General features: G+C 45.1%; 1 protein-coding gene across 3 annotated transcripts in view; it reads left to right on the top strand.

Annotated features, from left to right (window-relative positions):
• Positions 1-15464, top strand: part of ELAVL2 (ELAV like RNA binding protein 2) — a 346424-nt gene that overhangs the window by 140764 nt on the left and 190196 nt on the right. For all 3 annotated transcript variants that reach the window (XM_082268980.1, XM_082268978.1, XM_082268979.1), the window contains exon 3: positions 10690-10793. In XM_082268980.1, coding sequence (XP_082125106.1) covers positions 10690-10793 — 104 coding nt within the window. The remainder of the gene's footprint in view (positions 1-10689; positions 10794-15464) is intronic.

Below are 15464 nucleotides of genomic sequence, written 5' to 3'. Positions count from 1 at the left end.
CTTGACCTGGGGGGCGCCGTGGAGGCATTGTGTGTGGGTACTCTGCCTGCGCATCTGCATCACGGCAGACCCCCTCTTCCCCTTTATAAGGGGCCATGTTCTTTTATGCCCTTTATGGTGGGTTACCCTTAGGTCGAATAATGGTCCTTTTGTGGAAATTTAGCCATCGTCTCCTTGCGGGACTGTGGTCGGCGACCTCCCTTGCTTATGCTCTCAGGATGAGCTTAGCATATATCGATTCTACTGGGTCTGCATCCACGCACTTTGGGTGTTCTGCGGTGAGGATGTCTCTTTTTTTTTTTTAACTGCACATGCGCACACAAGGGTGCTGGTGGATGCACTGATTGCATTGGTGCAGACAGTTTTAACATGGCGGTCCCCTCTGGGCCCGTAGAGCCCCTAAAAGCGGCAAAGGTGCTCCCTTTTCCGACCTACTGTGACAAAGTTGCCGTGAGTCAGTGGAGTTGTTCTAAACGCAATAATGGTAACCAAGCATGTTGTGGCTAAAAAGCTGGTCTGTGGACCAGGCTTCTAAAAAGGCTCTATCAGATCTCTCCTTTACGGGGGACCGCCTATTTGGGTCTTTGATGAACTGCTCAAAGGACTCACAGGTGGGAATTGTACTCTTCTTGCTCTATCCACTAAGGGCAAGTCACCGCGTAATAGACGGGCCCCTATTTTTCAGCACACAGGTGGCCACTTGGTGCCTTCGGCATGCAGGAGAAAGGATCTAGGCCATTTAGGTAGTCTGGGGGTTCAAAGAAGACTTGGTCAGGTAAGCCGAGAACAGGTCTCTTCAAATCTGCGGACAAATCTCCTGTCTGCATGAAGGGAGGCCCACATATGTATCTGGGGTGGGGGGGGGGGGGGAGGTCTTCGTTTTCTGTCCGGAACCAGGGACCTCCTTGATTCAGGACAAATGGGCCCACGAGCTGCTCTGATCGGGTTACAAGAGAAGAGACCAGGCTTCCGATCAATATTCTGGAACTCAGAGTGATGAAGCTTTGCTTGAGTCAATGGACAAATCATCTGCAGGGTTGTCCAGTTCGGGTTCAATCGGACAATTCCACAGCCGTAGTTTACATCAATCGTTAAGGGGCACCAAGAGTGGCCTGGGAGGTGGCCGAAATCTTATGGGCAGAAATTTTTCAACGCCCTTTAGCTACACATGCTTTGATTCATTTTTTATGCAGGGAGTTCGTCATGTGGCTCCTCCGATACGGTCCCCGTTACCTTCGTGGGATCTTAACTTCTGTCTGTTCAAAAACCTCCCTTTGGAAACTTCCTCTGCTTACAGTCAGACAGTAACCTTTTTGGTGGCCATTACCTCTGCCGCAGAGTGTCTAAATTGGCGACGATGTCTTGCAGTTCTCCTTCTCTGGTGGTCCACAGAGATTAAGTGGTACTTTGACCTAATCAGTCGTTTTCTTCCGAAGGTGGCTTCGGATTTCCATTGAATGAAGACTTTGTGCTGCCTTCACTCTGTCCGAAGTCCAAGCATCCAAAGGAAATTGCCTTGCAATCTTTGGCTGTGGTTTGGGCAATTAGGGTTTGCCTGGCGGTTACTGAGTCTTTATGGAAATCTGACTCCTTTTGTCTTTACGGAAGGACCTCTGAAGTGATTGGCTGCGACCATATCCAGATGGATCAGGCAGACAGTGGTACAGGCTTATTCACTGAAGGGTCAGGTTCCACCTTTCCCTATGAAGGCGCATTCTACTAGGGCGCTGAGTGCCTCTTGGGCTTTTCGCCATTAGTTGGCTAGTTGGCGAAGTTTAGCCTTTGGGAAATTGTGTTCTTTCTCTGAGTTTTCCCATCCCCCATGCAAATTCTGCATTGGGACATCATAATGGTTAAGAAGAATATGGAGCGGCGTCAATGAACGATAGAGAAAACTGGATTATTGAGTTACCGTAAAATCCTTTTCTCTGAAGTTCATTGACAAACGCAGCACCCGCCCCTCTATTTCTGAGTGGGTTGGGGTTTTTACTTCTGACACTGCTTGCAACCAAACTGAATCCTATAGCAGAGTGAGTGGGTGTATGCCTTCTGGCTCTGCCCCATAGGCGTGGTAAAGATTTTTCCTGCCTATTTTCCTACCTATATGGGGGCAGCATAATCCAATGGTCAAGAAGAATATGGAGTTGCATCTGTCAATGAACTTCAGAGAAAAGGATTTTACGGTAAGTCAAAAATCCCAGGTTTTTTTTCCTTAACATTTTGCACAAAGTGGCCCCAATCCTCTTCTAGGGTCCCCTGCCGGTGCTCCTGGCCCCCCTCTCCTGCCAAGTTCCCCCCTGAGCAAGTAACTTGCAATAGGGGCACCAGAGCAGGTTCACACACAGCTGTGGCTTGGCCCCCTCCTCTTCATTGTCTGTGATTTGCTGTCTCAGCTAATGAGGGAGAGTTCCTGGAGAGCAGAGGCTCTTGTGCACATCGCTAGTTAGCGATGGGGCTCTGATAAGTATTATGGGGTGCTGGGGGGGGGTGCTGCACAGAGGTTTTTTACCTTCATCCACTTCTATTTGTTCTCCAGCGGTGGGGTCCCCTCAGGATCAAGGAGGAGACGGGTGTCAGCTGAGGGAGGTGGAGGGGGCCAGCAGTCTCCAAGCCATCGCAGCACTGAATTAGGTGGTTCCCCCACCATGAAAAGACAGCAGTGTGGGACCTGGGGGGGGTGCTTATGTGAGTATAGCTGGCTTCACAAAGTAAGAAACCAAAATCCCTCACAGAATGGGTTAGATGGTGGTGAAGGCGGAGTGGTTGGTAGGAAGTTAGATTTTTACATGGAGTCTGAATTTAACTGAACTCCAGACATACAGCGAAGTACACAGATGAAATGCATATTGGATCTGCTAAAAAAAAAAGTATATTTTTGTCCATCCATTCTAAAAAATTACGATTCTGCTCCACACCACTGTCTAGCAGGAGAAGGGTGCCAGATTTTTCTCTACTGCAGTTTTACATTTACGTACAGGTCTCCTGGCCTATATATTCCTCTACTCTCCCTGCTCCACTGAACAATGAAAGGAGAAGCAGCAGACTGAGCTCACTGGTTACTTTGCACTTTTCTATCAACACTGTGTTCCTTGCTGTGCAGCGCACTTGATTGGCTCCTTGTGGTGCTTCTTCGCCCATTTCTGAGCTCTAAGGTTCAGTTTTATACCCATTAACCTTATTAGCGGTATTCCCGAGCGTGGCTCGGGGTTAAATGTCAGAGCCAAAAGCGGTAACCCCGAGCCACACTGGGGGTACCAGCAGAAGCATCGCTGGATCCTGAAAGCGGGGTTACTTACAGTACCTTGTCACCAGGATCCAGCGATGTATCTCGGCGGTGTCTAGCGGCGGATCTTCCTCCCGATCCTCTCCGTGCCCCGGCTTCCGTCTCCTGCGACGTGACGTTCACAGGGAAGAGGAACCGGCGGCAAATTCAAATGTAAAACAAACTGAAACCATCTAAAATAAAAAAAAAATCACATTAGTTTGCCCCCCTCCCAGTGCGCTTTCCTGCAGTTTTACTGTACTAATTTATATATATATATATATATATATATATATATATATATAAATAATATAGTGTGTGTGTGTATATATATATATATATATATACACACAGTGGGTACGGAAAGTATTCAGACCCCCTTAAATTTTTCACTCTTTGTTATATTGCAGCCATTTGCTAAAATCATTTAAGTTCATTCTTCTTCCTCATGAATGTACACATTGCACCCCATACTGAAAGAAAAACACAGAATTGTTGACGTTGCAGATTTATTAAAAAAGAAAAACTGAAATATCACATGGTCCTAAATATTCAGACCCTTTGCTGTGACACTCATATATTTAACTCAGGTGCTTTCCATTTCTTCTGATCATCCTTGAGATGGTTCTTCACCTTCATTTGAGTCCAGCTGTGTTTGATTATACTGATTGGACTTGATTAGGAAAGCCACACACCTGTCTATATAAGACCTTCCAGATCACAATGCATGTCAGAGCAAATGAGAATCATGAGGTCAAAGGAACTGCCTGAAGAGCTCAGAGACAGAATTGTGGCAAGGCACAGATCTGGCCAAGGTTACAGAAAGATTTCTGCTGCACTTAAGGTTCCCAAGAGCACAGTGGCCTCCATAATCCTCAAATGGAAGACGTTTGGGACGACCAGAACCCTTCCTAGAGCTGGCCGTCCGGCCAAACTGAGCTATCGGGGGAGAAGAGCCTTGGTGAAAGAGGTAAAGAAGAACCCAAAGATCACTGTGGCTGAGCTCCAGAGATGCAGTCAGGAGATGGGAGAAAGTTGTAGAAAGTCAACCATCACTGCAGCCCTCCACCAGTCGGGGCTTTATGGCAGAGTGGCCCGACGGAAGCCTCTCCTCAGTGTAAGACACATGAAAGCCCGCATGGAGTTTGCTAAAAAAACACCTGAAGGACTCCAAGATGGTGAGAAATAAGATTCTCTGGTCTGATGAGACCAAAATAGAACTTTTTGGCCTTAATTCTAAGCGGTGTGTGGAGAAAACCAGGCACTGCTCATCACCTGTCCAATACAGTCAGCATCATGCTGTGGGGGTGTTTTTCAGCTGCAGAGACAGGACGACTGGTTGCAATCGAGGGAAAGATGAATGCGGCCAAGTACAGGGATATCCTGGACAAAAACCTTCTCCAGAGTGCTCTGGACCTCAGACTGGGCCGAAGGTTTACCTTCCAACAAGACAATGACCCTAAGCACACAGCTAAAATAACGAAGGAGTGGCTTCACAACAACTCCGTGACTGTTCTTGAATGGTCCAGCCAGAGCCCTGACTTAAACCCAATTGAGCATCTCTGGAGAGACCTAAAAATGGCTGTCCACCAACGTTTACCATCCAACCTGACAGAACTGGAGAGGATCTGCAAGGAGGAATGGCATAGGATCCCCAAATCCAGGTGTGAAAGACTTGTTGCATCTTTCCCAAAAAGGCTCCTGGCTGTATTAGATCAAAAGGGGGCTTCTACTAAATACTGAGCAAAGGGTCTGAATACTTAGGACCATGTGATATTTCAGTTTTTCTTTTTTAATAAATCGTCAACAATTCTGTGTTTTTCTGTCAGTATGGGGTGCTATGTGTACATTCATGAGGAAGAAGAATGAACCTAAATGATTTTAGCAAATGGCTGCAATATAACAGAGTGAAAAATTTAAGGGAGTCTGAATACTTTCCGTACCCACTATATATATATATATATATATATATATATATATATATATATATACTTATCTATAGTTTTTTTTTATTATAATTTATGATTTTGTTTCAAACTTTATCATACCCGAGATGTTATAAAGAACGCACAGTAAAAAAAAAATCGTATGTAATTAGTTGGTTTGGGCTGCTCATTCTTAAGAATTACATGCAAAATAATGGTACCGCTTTCAGCACCTAAAATCCGAAAGAATCATACCGCCAGGGAGGTTAAAATTCAGGTACTTTTAAATGCATTCAAAAATCATTTATTGATTTGTTCAGAATTACAGGGCTGCATTTATTTGTGCCTTTCATACTTTATCCACTTATCTACTGGCGTTTGTTTATTCACAGCAAAGTGGTAGGTGTCTATTTACAAACTGCACAGCAGAAATCGCCCTCAGGTGGCCAGTGCACCTGTTACCACTTGTCTACCAGTGCTGTTTATAAACAGTGGATGGTAGACCAGGATTTTTAACCTCTTGGTGCAGGCATGGAAGGTGCTGGAGCCAAGGGGTTAAACACACTCTGGCTGGGAGTGTTTCAATTTAAAAGGCAGTTGTTGGGGATCTGAGGTGGAATTGAGTTGGGCAACTGTAAAAGTTGTCGATACCACCGCCTATGTGTGTCCCGGGCTTCGCTGTTCACCTGCGGACCCAAAACTAACATAGCGAACGGAACAGAGATCAGTGAATGAACAAAGAAGCAATGCATATTGCATCACTTCTGGGTTTAGCTGTCCTACCCCAACTGCTGTGACACTGGTAAATATGAGATTAAATGTAAGGCCTTTATACACATAAACAAACGCATGTGGCAGGTTTAAACAATATTTTTCGTTACACATTTTTAAAGTGTTACTAAACCCACAACAGTAAAATCTGTATATGCAGTAAAGCATGCTTTATACTCGCTATGAAACCTATAGGGGTTAATCCTCAGTATTGCGTAAAATGGCTGTTTGATTTGGTCTTCTCTGATCCTCCCCTCCTTCCACTGTCCCCTGATAATTTCCGGTCTTCTCCGATCCTCCCCTCCTTCTGCTGTCCCATTATAATTTCCTGATAAGTCCATATATGGAGTCAAGCTGCACATGCTCAGTTTGGTCTGCATTTCTAGAGAGGTCTTTTTTTTTTTTGTTCTTGGGAGAATGCATATGATCAGCACTGTCCAGACAGAGGGTCAGGTCCTGCAGCCTTATTGGACATTCAGAAAACTCCTCCTACAAGCTTTAACCACTTAAGCCCCGGAGGATTTTCCTGCTAAAAGACCAGGGGGTATTTTGCGATTCGGCACTGCGTGACTTTAACGGACAATTGCGCGGTCGTGCGACGCTGTACCTAAACGAATTTGACGTCCTTTTTTTCCCACAAACAGAGCTTTCTTTTGGTGGTATTTGATCACCTGTGCGATTTTTTGATCACGCGCTATAAACAAAAAAAAGAGCGACAATTTTGCAAAAATAGCAATATTTTTCACATTTTTTTTTTATATGAAATTCCCCCAAAAAAAATGTAAAAATCAATTTTTTAACATTTTCGGCCAATTTCTTTTATCCTATCTGTTTGGTAAAAAAAATCACTAAAAGCGTATTTTTATTGGTTTGCGCAAAAGTTATCGCGTTTACTAACAAAGGGAAAGATTTTTGTCATTTTTGTTGTTTTTTTTTTTAACGCGTAATGGCGGCGATCTGCGATTTTTTTTTTTTTTTTTTTTTTTGCGGTACTGCGACATTGCGGCGGACAGATCGGACCCTTGACTGACATTTTTTACACTTTTGGGGTTACCAGTGACATTTCTACAGTAATCAGTGCTATACATATGCACTGTTACTGTAAAAATACACTGGTAGTGAAGGGGTTAACTTTATTTGGGAGGGAGGGGCTGTGTGTGTCCCTAGGGGCGTGCTTTCTACTGTGATTGGCTGTGGCTTGAGCTGTAAGGACACTGATCAACGGATCTACATAGTAGATCCGTGTGATCAGTGTCTTTACACCGAGGAGAATGACAGGTGGCTTGTTTACACAAGCTGCCTGACATTCTCCCTCTCCCCCGACGATCGCCGAGTGACCGGCGGACATCGGGTCCGCTGGTCACGCGCGGGGGGGGGGGGGGGTCCGTGACCGCGCGGAAGCGCACTCGCTCCCCAGACCCTCCCAGGCTAGTGACGTTAATTAACGTCACTCTGCCTGGCAGGGGCTGACCGCCGCAAGTAGATTTACTGCAAGGCAAGCGGTTAACTAGTGCTTGGCTGAACTCGGTTAGAAGTCACAAGACTGCTCAAACTGCTCATGAGAAAAGGTATATAGCAAGTTAACTTAAGTAAAATAATTGCTTTTCCATGTTCTGTGGGAGATCATTTATATTAAATGCAGGGTCCTGGGTTTTGTAACATTTTAACTCTGCAAATGTTGGCATGAACAATAATTCTAGGATCACCATTCATCAGTAATTCTAAACTGAGGACCTGTAAAGGCTTTTAAAGGGATGTCTATGAACAAATTTCAGTACCAAAGCTTATTGCTGTTTCATGGTTGTGCACAACTTCAAGGCTGAACATGTTTACTTGTATCAATCATTGCATCCTTTATTTTTTTTTATATTGAAAATTTTGTTTAACATGTAAATATCACGTTACATGTTTTAGTGTCTAGAATTTTTACCAATCAGAGTTAAACTGTATATTGGATTACAGAGCCAGCCCCTCCTTACAGGATAATTCATTAGTTCCTCTTTAGAAGAACCTTCTGAATTATCCAGATCAGAGTAATGTGGATCCCAAGGTTGTGGGATCGTTTTAAGCGAATCATTGCCCCTCCAGGATGTCTCAGCTTCTACGTTTTATATTACCCCTTCACCTCCCTACTCTTGCACATCTGTACATTATCCCCTGATCTCCATTCTTCCACTGTATGTGACCTGTACATTATCTACAGTGCTTTATTTTTTTAAATAGCCTGTATATTGCATCAAGAGCACCGTTAGAAACCCTCCATGTTTAACCTCTAAAAATGCCAACATGTTACTTCCCAAAAAAGTGGAAAAAATTAGATCACCTTGAAGTGTCTTTCTAAAAAGGGGTAATTTGGAGCTGTTTATACAGTGCTGGGATTTAGTTGCTTAAAATGTATCTGTGCTATGGTAAACAAAATCCCAGTGGGTTTTACATTCTACCAAAAGAAAGTGTTTTTTTTTTCCTCATAGAACATTTGGGTACAGTGTTTGGCAATGTTGCCTGACTAATTGTTCTAACAACTCGTATATAAGAAAGGGGACATTAAAGATACTGCGATTCAAAATGACAATTCAAAAATAACTTTTTTTATTCAATGAGTATAACATTTAAATATTGCAATTGTGTTGTGTGAATACAATCGCCTCAGTTGCCATGTTATGGTATATAAGGGGGGAAAGAAGACCTCTGATAAGTTTACCTCTATCATGTTTAAATATTGGATTATAGTATGGTTACACTGGCACTACTAGGGTACCTTTTAGGCTTGATTCACATTGGTGTGATGGAAAACATAACATGTGATTCCCACTGCTGTGCAAATCACATGCGATGTCTGTGCGATGCAAATTCAGCCATTCAGATTGGCTGAATTTGCATCGCATTCGGACCAAACTCGTGCTGGACCCTTTTCTTGGTCCACCCCAGAATCTGATTGCATAGGTGTTCACGTCTATGTGATCCGATTCCTGTCCAAATTGACAGTTCGCACTGTGATGCGCGCACCGATCTGGGGTGTCAATAACTTTGTATTGACACTCCCAGCGGTTTGCATATGGCAGTGTGAACTGCCTCCCAATCAGGTGCAATGCGGGAACCCTTAATAGATTTGCAGGGTTTCCCCCATCGTACCATGTGAACCGAGCCTTAGTGTCAGTGTAACCATGCTAAAGATCGCTATTATAATGCCATAGGGGTGAATAAATCACAGGTCGTCTCTTCCTCTAAATACCATAACATGTATCTTAGCGCCGGTTCACACTACCGCGACGCTACTTTAGGTGGCGACCCCTGAGGTCGCGGTGCGAGCAGCGCGCGGCGACCTCGGAGCGGCCGCCACGGACTTCATAACATTGAAGTCTATGGCGGTCGCCTCCTGGTCGCCCCAAAGAAGCTCCGGACCCTTTTTCTAGGTCGGAGCGACTTGTGTCGCTCCTATTAGAACGGGTCCGTAGCTTCCCTATGGGAGGCGACCTGTGAGGCGACCAGGTCGCCTCACAGGTCGCCCTAGTGTGAACCGGCACTCAGGTGAGGTGATTATATACACACAACACAATGTTTTTTTTTTGTTTATATTTATTGAATAACAAAAATGAAGATACTGCCATTCAAATGGACAACAATTCAAATATAAAATCAACGTCTCCCTTTGTTAGAACAGTCCCATTGTTTGGGATGCAATACTGCTGAACTACCCAGGGTTCCATATATTAGTCTATTGATGACCAAGTAATTATCAGACCAGTTATTACAGCACTGAAGAATAGCTTGGTAATAAGAGGGTAGTGCAGGCTACTAATACTAAAGTGATTAAGCAAGCCTATATCCTCAAAACTGCAAAGATAAGTGACCTTGGCAATGGGATTGGTAAATATGCTTGTTTTTTCTCTGAGCACAGATGGGAAGTAATTGTGCGAATTGTGTGAAGAGGTGATGTGATACCCCTGCAGGCCTGAAAAAAAATTGTGCAATTGTTTCATATTTAACTGATTATAGAAATATTCTCATTTTTTTTTCTATCTTGACCATAAGAGTGCAAAACTTTTTGGCACTCTAGTTCCAAAACGCTCAACATTCAAAATCCAATGGTTTTTAATTGTCCCTTTTTCATACCTGAGCGTAGGTGTCGCCTGAAAAAAGTACATGAACTTCCCTTGAGCTACAAGCATCAGGTGATTTTTGACTCCAAATAAACTTCATGGGATACACAATGTAAAAATGTTGCAAAGCCATATGTATTGCACTCCCCCCCCCCCCCCCCCCCAACCCAGTAACTCGTTTTCCATTGGCTAAAAATGAGTAAAGAAAAAAAAAAACCTGCCAAAAATGCTTAAAAAAAGCTTGAATGCAGCCTTAGTGATGACCATTATCTGTACTTTAGTAACATCTGTAGTATACTACATCTATCTTTAATATCTGCATGTTTTGCATCTGGAGCTCATGCAGTACTTTGCTGGTATATGACTTGAGGGATGGGCTAAACTTGTACTGTACTTGTTTACAGGCAGTGCTATGAATAGTATAAATCTTTTTTTTTTTTTTTTCTTCGCTTCATTAGACCAATAACTTGATACTGAAATTAAATTCTATTCTGCCTACGAAATATCCACAAGTAATATAGAAGCCTGTAAAGTGTACAGCATAATCAAATTGGCAAAACAATGTATTTTTGGCAATAATGATTTTTTTTTTTTTTTTTTTTTTAAACCATCACTTTTTCTGTTTGATCAGGACAAAGCTTGGGTTATGGTTTTGTGAACTACATTGACCCCAAGGATGCTGAGAAGGCGATCAATACCCTGAATGGACTAAGGCTTCAAACAAAAACCATTAAAGTAGGTCCAGGTTTTTGACTTAAACAATTTGTCTTTTTTTTTTTTTTTTTGTCTAGTCAATGTCTGCAACTTACAAGGCTGTTTAGTTTATTTTGCATACAAATACGGTAGCTCATTAATTCAGTCATTTGGTGACACCATGAAAAAGTATACTAAGCAGAAAGGTAGGTTTGTGGTAAATGGATTGTACATTAGACGTAGCTTGCAGTTTGACAGCCAGTGGTTTGCCTAAGGAGAATTCAGATTTGTGGTTTGTGATTTTGAAGCTATGTTAAAGCAAAACTTTAGGCAGCTGTTGGCTAAGGAAAAAAAGCTGATCACGAAAATAAAAAAAAATGTATATTGAAATACTGACAAAGCTACCTGCAAACTGACTTGACATTGCCCATAACGATAAATGAATCCAAGTCGAAGGCTCTGCACTGTAATCAGCTCTGGTCTTTAAAGTGCACCTTGGCCCAGACTATGGATAAGGTTACATATTGCCAACACACAGTAACAGCTTTCCAAACAAGCGATCTGTATTTTCTAGCCTTTAATGTGAAGCTATTCCTTAACATCCTCAAAGATCACTTCAAATTACTGAGTGCTCCTTCATAGTATGTGTGTTGGCTGTTGTTTTCTCTATTGTTCATTGACAGACGCAGCTTCATATCTTCTAAGCCATTGGGTTATGCTCATCCTATCAGGAATAGGACACTAGGCAGGAAAAGCTTTCACCAAGCCTATGGGGCTGTCCCCGCAGGCAAAACCCCACACACTCTGCTACAGCCCTTCGTTTTTCTGCCTAATTTAGGAGTAGGACCTAGTTTCCTGCTGGAACTTTAGCCGTTATTTTATGGGAACATTTTTTTGTAATTTAAGTAGAGTTCCTGGAGAACTACAAGCAACAGCCGGCTGGGTTTTGGACTGGATATTCTAGATCCTTAAGGTCTCCCAGCCTGGCCAGCGAGCGTGAGCAGGTTATAGTCCTGCACTAGGCCTTGCCATGACAGAGCCCCGATGGATGGGGGCGAGCCTGCAAGTGGACCGTCTCGCTGGGGCGCAAACTACCTGGAACGCCCTGAGTCACAGCGTACCTCTTGGCTAGCAGCACCCCATCCTGGGTGGGAGGTGGTCTGTTTGGTGTGGCACCCACTTGATTCCGTGGTAGGGTTAGTAATTGTCCCCCCAATTCTCTGGCGGTATCGGGGTGGCCATGGGCACTCTCCATGGAATAGTCGGACCCTTGGACATCCCTTGGTTCCCCTGGCGCCTTGGGTATTCCAGACTTGTTCCCCTTAGCTGCCCCTGCACCATCCAAGTTCCTACCTTTTTGGGGGGCAGATATATTGCGGCCACTGTAGCGGTTCTGCGGGGGGGGGGGTTTCTCTGGTGGGGTCCCCTCCTGATTGACCATCTGATGCCTTTTTGCTGACAAACCCCCCCGCAGAGACCGCATGGGGGGCTGCCATTTTGCTGTAGACTTGCCCTGCATTATGTCAGAATCCCTCATTGTAATGTATGGGCAGCCACTTTCTAAATCTTCCCCATAGGAATGCATGGGGCGGCCATTTTCTTGTGGTCCATGGTGCTGGACAGCGTAAGCAATCAGACACTCTAGGCATGACCCACATGCTTTCACTTCCTGTGTCAGATCGTACTTTCTGCTGTACAGATCATTCCTGCAAGCATACTGATCGGTTTGGTAACATTTTTTGGGGTTTTTTCTGGGTTTCCTCACACACACTAACAGACTACGTTAGGCTGAGACTTGCTGTACCGCCAGTGCAGCGGTGTAATCACATTTTTGCAACTTTTTTAACGTGAAAATAAATCTTTTTAAATTTAGTGTAAATGGAGTCCCAGGACAAAATTTCACCTACAGACCCCCTCAGTTTGACTGCGGGAACCTTTTGGTTTGCAGCCCCTTTCAGCTTTTACAGCAGTTTTGGAACACCTAGTGTCAAAAGTGGATTTCGTTTTAAAAAGTAACACTAGCCGTAAGCGCCTTTTGGCTTTGCCTCCCTCTGTTTTAACTTCAGATTCAGAGGCAGATGTGGTCGCCGCAGACGCACCCCACCCTGGTGACTCTGTCATTGCATTCTGATGGCGAAGAGAACTTGTCCTAGTCAGCCGCTGCGCGGGAAAGCGCATTGGTGGAAGCACTAAGTGTATGTGCCGGAAAATTTTAAAAAATTGCAGTTTAGTCTCCAGTATCAGGAATGCAGGTGTCTTTTGGCACCCGCAAATCCCGGAAATCGGGCAAAGTGTTCCCCTGTCCAGAACTTTTTGACAATATTGTCAATGAACAGTGGGGGTGCATCAAGCACATGTTAGTGGTGCCAAAGCGTTTTAAACGCTGTTATCCCTTTGCGGATAAGGTTTCCACTCGTACCGTGCCACCAAAGGTGGATCATCCAGTTTTCAGACTGAATAAGTCTACTGTGGTCCCGATGGAAGAATTCCCAGCCTTTATGGACCCCGTTCATAGACTGAGTCTCTGTCCCGCCATTTACATGTGATAGCGGGCTCAATATTGAAACTAATTTTTGTGACCACCCTAGTGTCTCAGACGGTCACTGAATGTGTAAAATTACTGAAAGGTGTCTTGGAAACGGAACAGCTCTCCCTGGGGCTGATTGAGCTCTTGGATTAAATGGCTAAAGCCCTTCTGTATATATATGTGATGCATTGCTGGATGTGGCTCCTCTGGTGGTAGCCAGAGTGTCTGCGGTGGGGATTGCGATTAGACGCGTGGTGTGGCTGAAAAGCTGGTCTGCGGACCAGGCTTCCAAAAAGGCTCTTTCTGACCTCCCCTTTACTGGGGACAGGTTGTTTGGATTCTCTCTGGATGAGTTGATCAAAGGCCTTATTGGTGGGAATAGTATTCTTCTTCCCCAATCCTCCAAGAGCAAGGCACCACGTACTAGACAGGTGTTTTTCTCTTACCTCCGGACAGAAGCAGCCACTTTATAGTTTCCTCACAAATTGGTATTGCGCCACCTACTGGAGTAGACTAGGCAGTGAAACTGTTTAGAAAAACATTTCACTAGACACACCCTTGGGGGCTGTTCCCTCAGACATTACCCCAGACACATACAGCTTACTAATCAGTTTCTTGCTGCCTAGTGTTAGGAGTAGGACCTAAGTTTCCTTGCTGGAACTCCGGTCTCAGTTTTTTATTTTCTGCGCTATAAGAAATGTTTATTTTTTCTTTACTCACTATCGCTAGCTAGTGTCAGGGGGATCCTCCTGGTTATCTAAAAGCAACAGCCGGGCTGAGGGTTCGCACTGGATAATCTAGATCCCTATGGTCTCCCAGCCTGGCCAACGAGCGTGCGCAGGTTCTGGTCCACCCAGGCCTCGCCACAATGGTGCCCCGACGGATGGCGATGAGCCTGCGGACGGAGGTTTTCACTGGGACGCATCACCCTGGAACGCAGTTGTTGCAGCGTACCCTTCTAGGCTGGCAGCACCCCCACTCAGGGTGGGAGTCAAGCTGTATTGGAGCGGAGCCCGCGGTTCATGGTATGGTGAGTGATACTGCCCCTGTGTCCCTTGGACAATCATCGGTGGGGGGATCTGGGCCCACTCCTGGGGATGTCAGAGCTGCGGTCTCTGTAAAATCACCTTGGCCTGTCAGAACAGGTCCTGCCTTCCCTGCTCCTAATGGCGCTATAGCGGCGTCTAACGCTTAGAGGGGGTGTATGACTACTACCTTGTCCTGGAGGGGGTCCCTGTGGTGGATTCCCACGGTGGCCTTGTTCCCTGGGCTCCTTATCATCCGCGCTGTTGGGCCACCATTTTGGGTGTGGGCAGCCAGGCTGCATCAATGTAAGGGCAGCAGCCATTTTCTGCCTTGCTGTGTGTTTTGACGCAGTTTTCGTGCGCCATCTTGGATGGGGGCAGGCCGCACTGTATGAGCGGCAGCCATTTTTTCTTTGCTTCTCCTATTCTTTATTTTGGCACCATTTTCTTGTGGCTCCGGGAGTTCGGCCTCTAGTGATCTGAGGTCAATTCCTCCCAGGAGTTTCCTTTTCTGCAGACAGCGTGGAGAGCAGCTGCTCATCCTGTTTCTCTGGACACAGTAAGGGGGTTTTTAGTCCTTTTGGGCATTTTTCAGACACATTTAGCTTTTGTCAGTGGGTCTGCTTGCTAAAGGGGAACTCCAGCAGTAGCGCGATTTGGCTGTGCGGACCGCTATCGCAGATTTAAAGGGTCAGTGTACCTTTTTTTTGTCAATTTACCAAAATGGAGTCCCAGAGTGAAAATTTCCCCACTGATCTTGTGTGTGCATCTAGGTCATCCGGATCTCCTTCCCTAGCATCCCTGTCTGCAGCCATTGAAGCTCTGGCATCCAAAGTTGATCTTTTAATGTCACAAGTTCCTATTAAGACACAGCCGATGCCCTCTCAATTTTCTGAAGCCTGAGCTGAAGTGGTTGCCATGGACACTGCCCACCCGGAGAGATCCCTGTCTTCACACTCAGATGGCGAGGAGGATGAGTCCTCCCCTGAAGCGCAGGACCGCACTTTGGTAGAAGCACTGATTCGCTCTGTCAGGGAGACTTTGCATATTGATGATGAGCCCACACAGTCAGGAAAGCGGGTTGTCTTCGGCTCCAGCAAAGCCCAGAAGTCGGGTCAGGTTATCTCTTGCCCCGATGAGTAATAGCGCATTAAGCACATG

Source organism: Pelophylax lessonae, assembly GCF_965119305.1.
Source record: "Pelophylax lessonae genome assembly, chromosome: 1".
NCBI classification, from domain to species: Eukaryota; Metazoa; Chordata; class Amphibia; order Anura; family Ranidae; genus Pelophylax; species Pelophylax lessonae.
The sequence above is the reverse complement of the archived record's forward strand: the minus strand, read 5'-3'. Positions and strand labels throughout refer to the sequence as shown.